At 38.7% G+C, this 16538-nt stretch overlaps 1 protein-coding gene across 1 annotated transcript in view; it reads right to left on the bottom strand.

The window, feature by feature from the left end:
* Lrp2 (LDL receptor related protein 2) overlaps window positions 1-16538 on the bottom strand; it is a 192545-nt gene that overhangs the window by 67125 nt on the left and 108882 nt on the right. The window contains exons 34-39 of the mRNA XM_071619302.1: window positions 15725-15891; window positions 14636-14779; window positions 10477-10586; window positions 6050-6227; window positions 3374-3587; window positions 2096-2335 (exon numbers count right to left, since the gene is read on the bottom strand). Coding sequence (XP_071475403.1) covers window positions 2096-2335; window positions 3374-3587; window positions 6050-6227; window positions 10477-10586; window positions 14636-14779; window positions 15725-15891 — 1053 coding nt within the window. The remainder of the gene's footprint in view (window positions 1-2095; window positions 2336-3373; window positions 3588-6049; window positions 6228-10476; window positions 10587-14635; window positions 14780-15724; window positions 15892-16538) is intronic.

Raw genomic sequence — 16538 nt, 5'->3', positions numbered from 1 at the left:
CAGAGCAAAGATTAATTATGGTAATTGAACATAATACTAATTTTTACAAGCTGAAATTAACACCTTATAATTTATTTAACAAACATATAGATTATTTAATAAACATATAGATTAATCTGGGGGACTGGGGTTGTAGCTCAGTGATAGAGCACATGCCTCACACATGTGTGGCACTGGGTTTGATCTTCAGCACTATACAAAAATAAATAGATAAAATTAAGGTATTGTGTTCATCTACCAAACTAAATATATATATATTTAAAAAAATTAATTGGGGTGGGAATTTTCCTTTATAGAGTATTATCTAGGAATGTAAAGAAATGATAGAATGAGAAAATCACCATTTATAATCCCCACTGAAATAATCATTGCAGACAAAAATCATCAATGGCTGCTTAAAAACAATGGGTAAAGGTGGTAGGCACCAAGATATTCACAGGACCAAAACATAACTCTATAGATTTCACAGAAATTAAAAGGGGGAATATACCTATACAAAGGAGGGATTTTTGGTGACCAACTTAACCAAGAAATCAATCTTGAGTGTCACTACAAGCAGGACAAGTTATGTATATGATCTTCCTAATGAGATTCTATATCAAGTACACAGTACCACCTACCAAATACTGCCAAATGTTTTTAACCTCAATATAATCAAGCAACTAGAGCTAACTTCCATTTGATAGGAAATGCAGGGTATAAACTAAGTGACAGATTAGATGACTTAAGGAAACAGACAAATCCTTCATGTAGAATTCTAAAAGACAATTGTAGATCTACCTCTTTAAAAAAAAAATCAATGTCATAAAAAAAAAACTAAGCATTTACTCCAGATTAAAGACAAATAAAGAGAACTTCCAAATGCAATGCATAACTATGGATTAGATCTTGGCTAGAACAAATCAACAGCTATATACAACTGGACAAATAATGTAAGTATCAGATAATAATGCCCTTTGGAGCTGCAAGCTAAAGTAGATTGGGGGAAAGTGTAATGGTACCTGATATCTGAAATTTGCTTTCAAAAGATTCATAAAAATGTGTGTATAAGTGTGTGTGTACATGTGTGTGTGGTTGTGTGTACATACATGTGCATACAGAGGGATTAAAAACTGAGAGGTGATGAAATGTTAACAACAGTTAAATTTTGGTGACAGGTATAAAAAGTCTGCTCTACCTTTTCTTTCAATTTTTCTGTTTGAGATTTTCCAAAATGAAAAGTAGGAAGAAATAAAATATTGATGTTTTAGTATCTTGATAAATTAGATCCACAACTTTTAGAAACAAAAAGACAAAGATGAGTTGTGACAGCAGGTAAACATGAGCATGAGCAGGTACCAGGTGTGTATGTGTCCTTCACCAGAGCCTTTCTGTCTGCACTGACCATCTCTCCTGCCCCTCCATTCCCTTCATCCTTTTTCTTTTCTTCCTACCCTCTATTCCTCTATTCTTACTTATGCCTTGTGACTCTCCTAAACTCTTAATTCCTCTTGTGGTAATATATACCTGCAAAATTTGGCTCATCTAGGAGTTACATTATCATTTTATACATTCAGAGTTCACAAGCAAAAAGAACAGCAAAGATATGGTTATTAAGGAGTGACTGGTACTGTGAACTATTACTTCAATTCACCAAATATATGCTAATAAATCAGACCTCAGACTATTTCATTACTATATTAAATAGAAGTGTGCCCTCTACCCTAACTCTCCATTAACAGTCAGAAATAAGGGCACTGTTTTACCAACCCTGTAAACACTTCTTGAACTCATGAGTCTTTCTACATTGCTCTAGGTCTAGGGTCCTCAGGAACCAGCAACCTCTGCATGCCCTGGGAAAAGGTTAGGAATACAGATTACTACCCGTCCCCCAGTCTACTAATTCAGAAAAATCTAGGAATAGGGCTCTGATCTATGTTTAACAGTCCTCTCCAGATGATTCTGATATAAACCACTCTAGGCTAAGACAGGTTATTTAAAGAGAAAGAGAAGCTTCATTATGTGCTGAATCTAAGCCTGAAGAAATGCTTTTATGATATCAAGGATTTCAGCTGGGCACCAGATGCAGTCAAGTCTTATTTCTGAGTTGGCGTACCTTGGCCGGCCACTGGCACCATGGCCTCTGAATGATCTGACAATTCCAAGCTAAAGCCTCTGATTGCATACAGCATCGAAACAACAATGAAAGAGTTATACGGAGAACAGGTCCGATTATCAGGATTGAGTTTAAATCCAGTGGCACAGGCGCAGGAGAACAGCCCTCCTGGTACAGGCAGGCAAATCTGCTGACAAGCATTCACATTGTTGCTACAGCCATTTGAGGATCCAGCAATGTCTAAATGAAATAAAAATCAGATTGTGACTTGATCCTACCTACTTGTCACTCCAACTCCAATTTTTAAAACTCAGTTACCAAATGATTCATTATAAAAATTAATAACACACATATGGTAGGTGGGTTAAAAGCCTAAAAGCAATATTGAGATACTGAAGCTTATGCAATAACACCTAAAATTATTAAAAGAATACCACAACTATTGCATAATAGTTATAAAATGGGGCATCAATTATTTTTCTTCCAGAAAGCATGCAAGAATTAGAAAAGTCAATATACGAATCTATTCATTTTTGCCCTCTTGACCTATGCACTGGCACTTAAAATTATATGAGTTTAATTACATGATGGATGTAATTATATGATGGATGTTTGTTTTAAACATATGTAATAAGAATACTTAAAAGGTATTTTTCCACATGCAAGAACAAACCTAGGTTATAAGATAGGAAAGAAATTGACCATCTTTGGTTAGAAACTAAAAGCTATAGAATGCCCAAGCTATTTTTAAAATCTCTATTATAACACCAACATAAAGGGACAAATTCAAAGCTAAAATATGTATGAAAAAATATATATTGAAATAGACAACATCTAAGAATAATCCTTTTAAAATTCTATCCTGTTAACATTTTCCCAGCAGATATCCAACCAATATTCTCTATTCTTGTTACTGGGCATAAAGCAGTAAACAAAACAGACAAGACATCTGTCCTTACAGAGGTTAGAGTCAATAAGGAATGCAGACAATAAAAAAATAAATAAATAGATGATGTATCAGGGAGTGCTGAACCAAAAGCAAATAGTTAAAAGTGATGGGAAAAGAATGGGAATAAGTTTATTCTGAAGACAATATGGTCTTTCAGATGACGTTTAAACATGCTTAAGGCATGGTCATCATTTAAAAAAGAATATTCTGGGTAATTTCAATTCACATGTGTATATACACAGACCATGTGTGGACAGATCATTACAGAATGTGTAGAGTGTGAATCTACATCATACATCCATGAAGGTCTCTTAGTGGCAAATACTTACTGCGTCTATGATAAACTTGAAGACCCCTCAGATTTGGAACATTCTCTCTCAAGACTACTTTGTTGGCCCCAGAGGCCTTGTCAACTCTTTCGATGACCTCATACTGTTCATCAGTATAATACAGGAAGGAATCAAAGACAGCAATTCCCCATGGGTGGGAAAGATGGTGCACCAGGATCATTCGCTCTGTACCATCCACATTTCCTCTTTCAATCTACAAAATCAGAGCTCTCATTAGTTTCACTGATTCATAGTGAAATGAAAGAACATTCTAAAGCTAATATTCTCCTAACAGTAATAATACCTCACACGTATAAGCCCTCTATTCTTTGTAGTGCTTTTTCTTATCTATTGTATGATTGGGGCATCACAAACTAGACTGAACAGGGGTTGGGTAAACATCAGTTTGAGTATTTCATTGATAATAAAGTCAGTTAGCTTTCTCAACTAGCACGGTGAAGAAAAGGGAGTTAAACCTCTAGTCCCTGAGTGTGATATTCTGGTCAAGGGTACCCTGAAATGTCTAATATCAGCCATCACATAGGAGCTGACTGACCTTGGCTTTAACATTCACCAACAATTTCTGTAATAGAGATAGGAAAAGTCCCCCCGCCAATCACAGGGGAGCAAGACTGGATAGGAGCCAGATGGTGCTGTTGTGTTAGAACAGGCAATAAGCCTTAGCCATAATGGCTTTGGTAAACTGGAAAAGAACCCACAAGAATGGAATTCCTCAGGGGAAATGACAAGTCTTCTTGGAGAAAAATAAAATGTACCTGCGGCTATTTTCACTTCATTCCCCAAACCTGTTCCAAGTGCTTTCCCTGTGCTAGGATCTAAGCTGGGCATGAGGGAAACAAGTTCTGACTCACTGCCTCACTGGACAAAGGAACCTGGCAGATTCATGAGGGGGTTATGCCCCAGAAACTATCGAACATTCCAGAGTCTACAGTACAAGGAACATGAGTCTCAGGGTTGCCGGTGACCAGACCAGATCAGCTGAATGAGTTCAGCTGGAGTGTTGAATGCTGGCCCTCCAGCCCAGGGAGTTAGCAGGGTTCAGTCATGGGGGCCACAGTAGAGTCAGAATGGTGGAGGTGGCAGGAAAAGGAAGGATCTAAGGAAAGAGGCTAAGGATGAATGGCAGGACTTAGCGAGGGGAGAACTGTGAGGGAAGTTGCTGTGGAGAAAGGAAGGAGAGTCACAAGATCACAGGTTCAGGAGGGCAGAGCAGGTAGAACTGGAAGGGGAGGGAGGGAGCTCCCAAGCCCTGCCTGGCATGTGCTAACCTATATGCAGAAATCAGAGCTTCCTCATCACCTTACACATGCATCCAAATCGGCAGAGTGCTCTTATACATTCCACTACTTCTTTTTAGTCCCCAAAGTCTGTCATCATTATAAATCCATATTAAGAGTAAAGTTGGTTCCCAAGTATTTTATTTATTTTTTTTGAGACTATTGTAAATGGGGTAGTTTTCCTCGTTTCCCTTTCAGAGGATTTGTCACTGATCTACAGAAATGCCTTTGATTTATGGGTGTTGATTTTGTATCCTGTTACTTTGCTGAATTCATTTACTAGTTCTAGAAGTTTTCTGATGGAATTTTTTGGGTCTTCTAGGTATAGAATCATATCATTGGCAAATAGTGCTAATTTTGAGTTCTTCTTTTCCTATTCCTATCCCTTTAATTTCTTTCCTCTGTCTAATTGCTCTGGCCAGTGTTTCAAGAACTATGTTAAATAGAAGTGGTGAAAGAGGACAGCCCTGTCTTGTTCCAGTTTTTAGGGGGAATGCTCTCCATTTTTTCTCCATTTAGAAGGATGTTGGCCTGGAGCTTAGCATAGATAGCTTTTACGATGCTGAGATATGTTCCCGTTATCCCTAGTTGGTAGTTATTGAACAGAAAATGAACTGAGAGGAAAACCTACTGCACAGTATTACAGAGATCATCAGCATCAAAGATCAGAAATGATTACTGTTTAGAAAGCAAGGAAGAGTCTAGCACATATTCTTCATCCAAAGCAATGCTAAGTTGATCAGTTATTATTATCAAGCACTTCCTATGTGCCTCACCTCAGCTCAGCTGCATGAGCATAGCAGTAAAGGTCAAGTACTATTTCAATGAAAGTTCACAATTCCTGTTCCTTCTTAAAGGATATAATGAACTTGATCTTGGAGTTTAAAATTACCAGTAAAGGAAATTTCATACATATTTGGACATTAGAGAAGAATATGTAGCTAAGAGAGGATGCTGAGCTCAGAAGCTTACAGCCCTCTCCCCTCTCTCCCTCTACTCTCTGCAATGAGAGACTCCTAGAGTATTTTCAAAGAAAAGCATTAAAATCACTAAAACATGAAATAAATATCTCTAAAGGACAAATATGAACTGACAAATGGAGTTAATTTATCCTGGAAAATTAACTTTAACTTTTGGAAAAACCCAGAGTTAGTGTGTGGGGGCGGGGGGGGGGGGGGATTAATGAATAGCATTCTCTAGGGAACTGTTATATCCATACTATGAATCAGACTTCAACTAGGGCAGGATTTAAATAAGGGAGAGAAGTTATTGGGAGATAGGCAGTAAATACTGGTCAAGTTGTCAGATAACTTAGCACATTCAGAATCAGCACTGCAGCTCAGCAGGGAAGAAACAAGAGTGCTCAGGGTACTCGTACCACTCCTCTGCTGGTGACTCCCCAGTAGAGTTTCTGCTCCTTGATGTCAAGGGTGATAACCTCCAGGTGTTCAAGGTTCCCAGTGAAGAGAATTTTTAAAGATGTACCATCCATGTTAGCACTTGCAATCTTGGCAGGAACCCCGCTGTCTGTTCCTTGATCTGACCAGTACAGTTTCCTACAACCGTGAAAAACACCAGCATTTAACAAAATAGGTAAATATGAGGGTGAATGGCATATATAACTTAAATATTTCATGAAAAATGTTTCTTTAGTTTTTAATTTAAAATATTTTTATTTTTAAATTTTAATTTGTTATAGATGACAGCAGAATGCATTACAATTCATATTACCCATATAGAGCACAATTTTTCATACCTCTGGTTGTATAAAAAATAGTCACACCATTCATGTCTTCATACATGTACTTAGGGTAATGATGTTCATTTCTTTCCTACCCCCGTGTCCCCTCGTTTCCCCTCCCTCCCCTTTGCCCTATCTAGAGTTCATCTCATCCCCCCATGCCCCACCCCAACCCCATTATGAATCAGCTTCCTTAAATCACAGGAGACATTCAGCATTTGGTTTTGGGGATTGGCTAACTTCACTTAGCATTATATTCTCCAACTCCATCCATTTGCCTACAAATGCCATGATTTTATTCTCTTTTAGTACTGAATGATGATAATATTCCATTTTGTATATATACCACATTCTTTATCCATTCATCTATTGAAGGGCATCTAGGTTGCTTCCACAGTTTATCTATTGTGAATTGTGCTGCTGTTAACATTGATGTGGCTGTGTCCCCTGTAGTATGCTGTTTTTAAGTCCTGTTTCTTGTTCTCAAGGTGCTTACAGGAGGAATCTGAAACATCAGTGTCTTGTATACAATGTTATGAGCACTTAACCAGTGTTCTATCAATGTCTACATAATTCCCTAGTTAATTGGGGGGGTGGGGGCAGAGGCTTTAAAATTGGTGTCCAAAACAGGAGGCTAGGATCTTCCATTGGTGGCTAAACCTTTAGCTTGTATGACATGTGGGAAGCTGATGACAAGCAGACTACATCAATTGCAAATCCCTCTTCAGAGAATCACATAAAACCCAGTACACTGGGAAGGCCAAAGTCTGTATAAAAAATTGCCAAGTATATCCCTGCTCACTGATCAAACCTCTCAATTCTCTTCCACATCACCATCTACCACAAGACCAGCTACTATCTTGATCTGATTTCTATTATGAAAAAATGATAAGCTTTGCAGGGTACAGTGGCACATGCCTATCATCCAGCAGGTGGGGAGGCTGAGGCAGTTCAAAGCCAGCCTCAGCAACTTAGTGAGATCCTGTCTCTAAATAAAATTTAAAAAAGGATTGGGAATGTGGCTCAATGGTTAAGTGTCCCCAGATTCAATCTCCAGTACCCCCGCCCCCGCAAAAGAAAAGTTTTGAAATTCAATGCAAAATACAAGAGAATGCATAAAACATTCCTGTGAAAGTAGAATACCATTAGCATGCTCACATCAGGGAGTATCTATGACTTTCTTCTCTTCGTATTTCACAGTGAAACCAATGAACTATATTCGCTATGTTCACATACAGCATTACCACATCTGAGATATATGAAAATTCATTACAATATTTGAAGGGCTGCTTTCCATTTTCACTGACAACATGATTTTTTTAAATCCAAGTTTTAATCCTCTTTTTACCTCATCTCCTGCTACAGCCTCAAGATGTAATCTTTCTACACCTTTTCTCAAAGTACTCAAGGCCTTTAATGCAAATAGTCTTTTTTTATATATCCACCATCCAATCAATATACTCATCTCATTGACTTCTCTTCAGCTCTAGGTTTCTCTGCCTCTAAGTTCACAAACTTGAAATTCTCTGCTTTGGCTAAACTCTGCCATCCCTTCCATGCTCCAGTTTTACTTTTCCTGTTAAACTTGTTCTTTGACCTTAAACTGCCTGAACTCCCAAATCTTCTGTCCTTCTGCATCCAGACCTCATTGTAGCCATTTTGATATTATTCTTATTTATCTCTTGAACTCACATTGTTTCTATCTTGCTAATTTCTAACTCCTAGTTCCTGTTTTTCCCTCTTCTCTCCCATTTCAGGCTACCAAAAGTTTGCTGAACATAGCACAGAGTAGTAGAATGAGGATTCTCATCCTTCCCTGACTTTATGTCAAGTTCCCCATACTGTCCCTAACAAGTCATTCCTATTCTTCATAAATTCCTGTTTCCTTCCCCCTTAACTTTCACTCTCAATTATGTCTTATCAGTGAACTTTTGTCTACTCCCACAAATATGCTCAGGCTCCCCTAGTCCAAAAACAAGTTTCCTGTTATATCTGAACTACAAGTTTATCTTTCCCTAATTCTTCAATACAAAACTCATAAGAGAGTAGTCTAACATTTTTACCCTTTCTATCTTGATTGAACATCCTCTCCCAGATGTCACCAGGGACTCTATAATTGCCTCAACCATTTATTAGTGATCATCCATAGTGATATTTTTCTGTAGCAAAAGATCAATGACACTGACCATAACTTTCTCAAGGCTGTTTCTTTACTGAGCATCCAAAACACAGACACAAGTCTCTGTCCTGTTTCTCTTCCCACTTCTGAAGAATCTAAGCCTTTCTAATTCCTTCCCAACCCAACTGCTGTTCTATGCTACTTCAACATGATCTCGCTTTTCTATCCCTTTGCTCTTGACTTTAATCCCTTCCATCATGGGTGATTCCTCCAAAGCCAACTCTGCCTATTAAATCCTATGGCTGCTTTAAGACCCAGGCCAAATGACCTGGATTATTGATATTTATACACAGGCTTTATCCTTCTTATTAAGCTATAAATTCTTGACATTGCAGATTATGACTTTATTCATCCTTGTGTCTGCTCCCTAACACCCCACTTTGGCCCCCTGGCAGAGACTGCTTCTGCTTGCTAAAATAAATGTCTTCCTTTTCTTTCTGGATAAAAAACTAGACTCATTTCCTTCCTAACAGGCAGCTATGGTCAAGTGACTGAATTCTAGTTGAAGGAATGTGAGCTAAGTGATGTTCACTCCCAGCACATTCCTGGATGTTCTTTTCTTTGCTACTCCAAAGATACTGACACTCAAAATGACCTTGGAAACCTCCTCCTGAAGACAGCAAAGCCCCCATCAGCCGGGTCCCTGAATGACTATACAGAATAACTTCCTCCCATCCTCTGCCCAAGCTCTGGTGCCCACATAGAAAACCAATAAATTATTTCCTCTGAACCATTACATATTTTGGCACTTATGTGCTCCTACAGTTAACCTGTCTTAACTAATACACTACCCGGCAATAGGTATACAATATATAAATTTCATATGAATAAAAAAAAAATGAATAATTGGACTCAGGTTTCAAGAATGGAACTTCAAATCAAGGAGGTCCTTCTTCTAGGAAGGATAACTGAAAACTAGGACCAGCCAGCAAGCATAGAATGAAATTTTTACTTTGATGGATTGAATTTAGTTAGTATAACATCCTTATTTGAGCACTAATACAAACTACTGCTTTAGTTCCCTTCCAGGGCTAAGAATCTGATGACCTCCAAATAGAAAGTCAAAATCCACTTGGAATGAAATGACTACTTCTTTAAAAACAAAAAATGAATGCTCATATTCTACAACTTGTTATTTCTGGTTTATAATACAAAAAAAATGAAGAAACAAAATTAATAACTGATTAAACTGACTGGAATACTAGTCTATATCCAATAAGACCTGGTCTCCTGGAGTCCCTGTGGCCAGCCTCTCTCCACCCCAGTCCCGACCAATCTTTCTACCACACAGATTCAATCCTTTCACTACCACAAAATTCTCTACTGGCTCCCGATTACTTAAAAGAATAAAATCCAATCCACAGCATAACATTAAAGCCCCCCCCCCCCCAATTTGTCTCCAAATGACCTTAGCGGCTGCATCTCCATTGTGGTCAACTGCCCCCTACTCTAAGCTTCTGGTTTAGCCCCTCCCACAATCATGCTAAATCCCATCATGCTCCTTTGCCTTGCCCACCCTCTGGCCTCACCTACCACTCCCCAGATGCAACCCACTCTCCACCTACAGGAAGCCTCTCATCCTTCAAGGTCTGCTGCCAATGACCTTAGTTCCCTTAGAGCTTTCAGTGTTCATTCAAAGTCAGAATGCATTGTAAGTCTTATAATTCTACTTTTCAATTCCTAAAGTTCTTGATTTGGAATTAACTTTCAGTCCAGTGTTATTAATTTGAAGAACACAGAACAAAGTATAAATTATATTCTTCACATTAAATACAGCTCAAAGCTATTTCTCTTCCTCACTGAGATCTATAGTTTTCAAATGTTGACATAGGAAATCAGAAAATGCCCTAAGGAACATGTTGTTATGAACATGTGAACAACTCACCCACGTGCAGGATCAACAGTTATGCCTATTGGAACACCTACTCCAAGAGCTGTGCCATCATTGGTGATCAGTGTTTTTCTGTATCTGGTGTCTCCCCGGAGTGTCAACACCTAAAAAAAAGTCACTTATTAGAACTGAATTTCATTCTGGAAAACAAACACAGTTGAAATGAAGAACTTACACAAGAAATGCTAAAGCGTGATTAGGGATGAATGAGAAACAATTGCTAGAGATGTGGGTGATCTCTAATCATATTTGAGGGCTTCAATAAATCAGTCCAATAGGAAATTAAGAGTTTCAAGAAAGGCAAAATCACCTTCCAAAGTCTTATTTTCAATGCACCCAAAATTTTAGGAGAAGGAACTAAGATGGATGAGAGAGATTCAAATGGATAAACATACAGAACCACTGCCTAGAGAGATTGCAGAATGCCTTCAGAAGCAGCGGAGAGAATCCCCTAGAAGACATAGGAGCCTCACAGCTTCCTGTGCCCCAGAGACAGAGCCATGGCACTAAGGGGCCCATGACTGCAAACAGTTACTCAAAGCAGTCCAAATCCACTCAGAGTTCAGAGAATTCTGTTTCAAATCAATAGCCTGTGTTAAAACACAAATCTTTGCCCTGCCAGGTCCTGACCAAATGACCTGAGGCAAGAAATCCACCTCTGAATATAGTTCCTTCACCAGTAAAATGTGGATTTTAACAGCAATTTCAGGCTAGAATTCACAGGACTAAAAGATAATTAATATAGGGAAAGCACTCAGACCGGTGCACAGCATGACTGTGTTTAATACATGTCTCCTATTTTTGATTGGTCCATTTATGGGTCACTTGCTATGTGCTAGGCATTAAACTATTAATTATCATATTCCCATCCTCACAAATAAGTTTGTGAGAGAGATACTACTATTATTATGCTCATATTATGGATGATGAGAAAGAGAACTGCAGAATGAAATTGACCAATTGTGCTATGTACATGAATGAACATGAATTCCATCTTTATGGCTATCTATAAAGCACCAATTAAAAATCAATCAATAAATAGAAAAAAGACCAGTAGAGTAGAGGAAGGGGAGCAGGGAGAGGGAGGAGGGGAGGGAAAGAGGAAGTACTGGGGTCTGAAATGAAACAAATTATACTCCATGCATGTCTGAGTAAATCAAAATGAACCTCACGACTATGTATAATTATAATCACTAATAAAAACAGTTGTTAAAAGGAGGCCTAGGGAGGTTTAGTGGCTTTCCCAAAGCCACCATTTTAGTTATTATTGTTGTAATCATAATGTTAACAAGACATGCTAGAAACATGGATTATCAGACTAGCAGCATATTTCTTAGGAGAATGCAGCTATTTTACTATGCATCTGAGACCGTTGGAGAGACATCTAGTAAGGAATTAGAAAATACCTGTTGACTTGCATCAGGGCTTTCTACAAAACTGCCTTGAAGTACAAATAGATTATTTGTATGCCTGCTTCTCTCCCTCCCCTCTCCCCCACCACACACACACACACACACACACACACACACACACACACACACACCCTCTTCTCTCCCTTATTTTCTCTCAGTTTCTCTCTCTCTCCTATCTCGTGTCTTTTGCTCCCGCTTGGACTAAGATAATTTTCCTCTTTCCAGTCTGCCTCTCTCTCCTTTTCCTAGGCCTAAGGATCTCTTTGGTTTAAAATCAAGTTCCTCTCTATTTTCCAGACTGCATCTCTCACCGCCATTCTGAGGGCTTCACTTTTCAGCTAAAAGCTCTTCAGTCCTTTAGTGCATAGACACACAGCTACCCCTAGTGGAGAACAATTTCTTCAACCTTTCTTTTCTATTGTCAAGCTGGAATTAAATGGCAATTACCAATGCTGAAATAGCATACAAATAATAAGTGAACACTAGTCCAGTTTTCTTAACTAATATAACATTCACCTGAAAGAATTGTTTAAATTTATATCACTTAAGAAAAAATACAATAAAAGCATTAAAAGGACCATTTTCCCTTGGATCTTTATTCTCTTTTGGACCTTCTACATACATTGATAATTTGAGGGAAATGGCACTCTATATTCACAAAATGCCATAAAATACTTTTACTTATGGAGCCATTACCTCATTTCACAGATAAGGAAATGGAGGCACAAAGAAGTTAAGTAATGTGTCCAAGGCCAAACAGCTCTTTCCCTGGGCTACAAGGCACTGGGCACTATTACAAACTTTAGGTTTATGTGGCTGAAGTGGCCTTAACAAGACCCACACAACACACTCAGTTATTCTCCAGTGGACAACCTTTTCATTATACCTAACTAATGCAGAAGACTTGTTCCCTGCTTTGGAAGAAATTCCAGGTTAAAAGACAAGAACCCCATTTATGACATGGTGGCACACATCTATAATCCCAGTGGCTCAGGAGGCTGAGACAGGAGGATCACAAGTTCAAAGCCAGCCTCAGCAACAGCAAGGCACTAAGTAACTCAGTGAGACCCTGTCTCTAAGTAAAATACAAAAATGGGGCTGGGGATGTGGCTCAGTGGGGAGTGCCCCTGTGTTCAATCCCAAGCACACACACACAAAAAAAATACAAAACACATTTACCAAGTAAGGAACAAAAAGAGCATAATAATCGTCATTTGGGATTAAGACAGCTTTGCACCGATTGGCCTCCAGGGAAATATGAGTTTTTATTGAGGGTCTTAGGCAGTCCATTTTACCCCTGTTTAAATAAGAAGATGATCGTTTTTAGTTGAGATTGTGAAAAACACTTTCTGCCACTGTCAAAGGACATTAGAAAGGCCTGGATTTCTGGAGCTGTGGCTTGTAAGAATGCAAAGGCAGACGGCCACCCAGCTGACCATCCAAGGCAACTTTTCCACTTTTGTGAACCTCAGTTTTTTCTGTAAAAAACAAAAGGCTTGAACCAGAGAGTCTCCAGGGGCATTTCGTGTTAAGTGAACGGCTGCATGTCCACCTGCCCTTGGGCATGCCATGAGGAGTAAATGAGATGGCGTCTGGGAAAGACTTTGTGAACTAGGAAGCACTGTTCCAGCTTGAGCCCCACCTGGCCAATCTATTCTAATTTGTCACCAGGCTGTTGTGCACTTTCCTCCTCTCCAGCATCTATCTTCAAATGCTCCAAAGAGCAGCCCCCTTACCAGCTGGTACCCACCCAGAGCAGTGGACGGTCACTCTGCAGGACCCTGCAGAACTCAGAAAACCCTCCCTCTGCCTTAGGAAGTTTCACTTTCAAAATTATCATGAATTAATAATCCTGTACATGTTGTGTCCTTGTCCTGGAGCAGAGACACATAATATCAGTCAAGTTACCTTGGATTTAACTTACTTCACGTGATTTCAAACTTGCAACCCATCTAAAATTTCTTCTGGGAATTGGAGTAAAAAGAACACTTATTTCAAAGAAGACAGTATCAAAGGAATTAGAATCAAGTTTCTACTTTCTGTTTCACTGCTAGGAAAACTGTATTGGAGCCAAAGAGAGATTCCCATCTAAGAATAGTGGTAACTTATAAATTCGGTTGAGAACTCAAATAGCATTAAAGATCAGATGACAAAAAAAAAAAAAAGCGAAATTTTCCTTCCTACCCTAATCTTCTCTTTTTGCTAAATTTCTTATTCAATTTTCATTTATCTTCTTACATATTATTTTTACAAATTACCTAATATCCTTTCATAGGAACACGGTAGTATCAGTAATTATAAGGAAATAAAACAGAACAGTAGAAAGTTCCAATAACTTATTTTTAAGGTAGTTTTCCTCCTTGGTTTCAGAGAGTTTGATGTTTAGTAACAATACTTCTCTGTGTTTGCTTCTTATTTGGGGGGGAGGGAGTTGGGAGAAGGGTACCAGGGATTGAACCCATGGGCACTCGTCCACTGAGCCACATCCCCATCCCTTTTTTGTATTTTATTTAGAGACAGGGTCTCACTGGAGCTACTTAGTGCCTTGCTTTTTGCTGAGACTGGCTTTGAACTCGTGATCCTCCTGTCTCAACCTCCTGAGCCACTGGGATTACAGGCATGCACCACTGCGCCCAGCTCCTGTTTGTTTCTTATTTAAAAATAATTTCAAAATTCATGTGAGACCATTTCTGAGAATCAATTGGACAAGGATTCAAAACCTATTATTATGGAATCATTACCTCGATGGACTGACTTCCAGGAGTTGTGTAATAAATATTTCTTGATAACCAATCTAAGGCCAAGCTCATCGAGTCCCCCAGCTGAGACAGAGGAGAGAACAGCGTCCTATTGGTGCCATCTGTCTTCACTCTGTGAATTTCACCCTGGGAAGAAAGACAACAGAGGTGAGCTGTATGGAGACCACATCAGGAGCCTTCCCCTACAGGAGCCAGGTTGGCTGTTGGGTTTCTTTAACTTTCCTCACATGGTGGGGGCAAAGACTCAGGGCTCACTGTGGGTCATGCTAATGCCAGCAATCTTTCAAAGACACTGATATTTTAAGTGTGTCACAAGAATACACAGGCTTACCATTCAGGTTACCTCAGGTATGGCCTACAGAGATATATCTTAGTGACTACAGGTATAAGAGTCATAAAATAACTCAAGTCTCAGATGTGGACCAGAAGCCAGGAACATATTTGACATCAAACACAGTGATCTTCCTCCCCTCCTCCTTTCTATTCTCCTTGTCCTTTCCCCATTCTTGCAGGTTGCTTTCATAAGGAAATGGGACCAAGCAGAAGGGTAGTGGAGCGGGCATTCTTACCCTGGGGCAAAGATCCTGATCAAAGGCTCCTGCAACCCCATCAAGAGCTTTCCTGGAATTCCCTTAGGAAACCACTGCTTTTGTCTTGAGTTATGATCATTTTTATATTCATCTAATCTACAATCTCAAAGCCCCTCTAGGGCAAGCTTTGTGACTACGGTTTCCCAGCAGGTGCTCTATAGTTAGGTCATTCAGTGTCAGGCAAGTTGTAAGCACTTAGTAAATGTTTGCTGAATCAATAAATAATACCCCAAAGCTTCTATTTGCTTAATACTTTAAAGCTAAAGAGTTTTGTTGTTGTTGTTGTTTTAATCTTTACTCCAAACCAAGTTCACATTAAGACCCATCCCTAAATCAAAAAAAAAAAAAAAAAAAAAAACTTGGTGACAAATTAATTTCTGGACCATTTCCTTTTTATCCATCCACAGAAGTCTGTTTATAAGAAGGCATCAGCATAGTTGGGCTCTTCCAGATGAAGTTACACATGTTAATCAAAACTTACTGGATTCTCAACCCAATAGATGAATTGTTCTGAGTCATCAAATTCAACTTCAAAACCATTGTGTATGCCAGCTATGGGAACCATAGCATCGTTGCTCTTCACCTCAGGATTAAGGGAAATGCCAAAAATCACATGGTTTCTTACAGTTATTAAGAAAGGTTGGTCATCTGTGAAAAGAACAGGATATCTGTCAAAATTATATTTAACGATTCCCAGTCCTTCACCTTACTCTTCATTAATTCCTCACTCACACTGATGAGCCATCAGTGTTGGATAAACATCACAGTTAGAAAGTTCTTCCCTTCCGACACACAAACAAACCTCACTAGTTCCAGAAACTCAGGCAAAGGGGAGTTGGGCTTGGAAAAAGAAAAAGGAAATAATGCGAAAGTAAACACTGGTAAATGGCAGCTTACCAGCTTCAAGCATGTTCAAAAAATAAAATATTACAAAATGTCACCTAGGACTCGTTACTCTAATAAATAAATTTATAATAATAAATATAATAATAGTTGACTACTATCTGCCTTTCTCACGAGATTCCCACTGCCAAAGAGTGATTGTGTTTGATTTTTTTCACTGTTGTGTACCCAGAACCTGGCATACAATAGTTGCCCAATAAATATCTGCAGTAAATATTTATGGTCAGAAATGACTACATAACTGAATAAATGTATGAATGAATATGCAAATAGTGTCTTTGAAAGTTCTCAAAAATGCAAATATCTCCATAATATTTGAATTAAACCATTAGTCACTTAGGCTCTTGAACAGATAGTAAAAATTCATTTTTCAAAAATAATTTAATACTTTT

The sequence above is a fragment of the Marmota flaviventris genome, chromosome 11, assembly GCF_047511675.1.
Source record: "Marmota flaviventris isolate mMarFla1 chromosome 11, mMarFla1.hap1, whole genome shotgun sequence".
Lineage (NCBI taxonomy): Eukaryota > Metazoa > Chordata > Mammalia > Rodentia > Sciuridae > Marmota > Marmota flaviventris.
The sequence above is the reverse complement of the archived record's forward strand: the minus strand, read 5'-3'. Positions and strand labels throughout refer to the sequence as shown.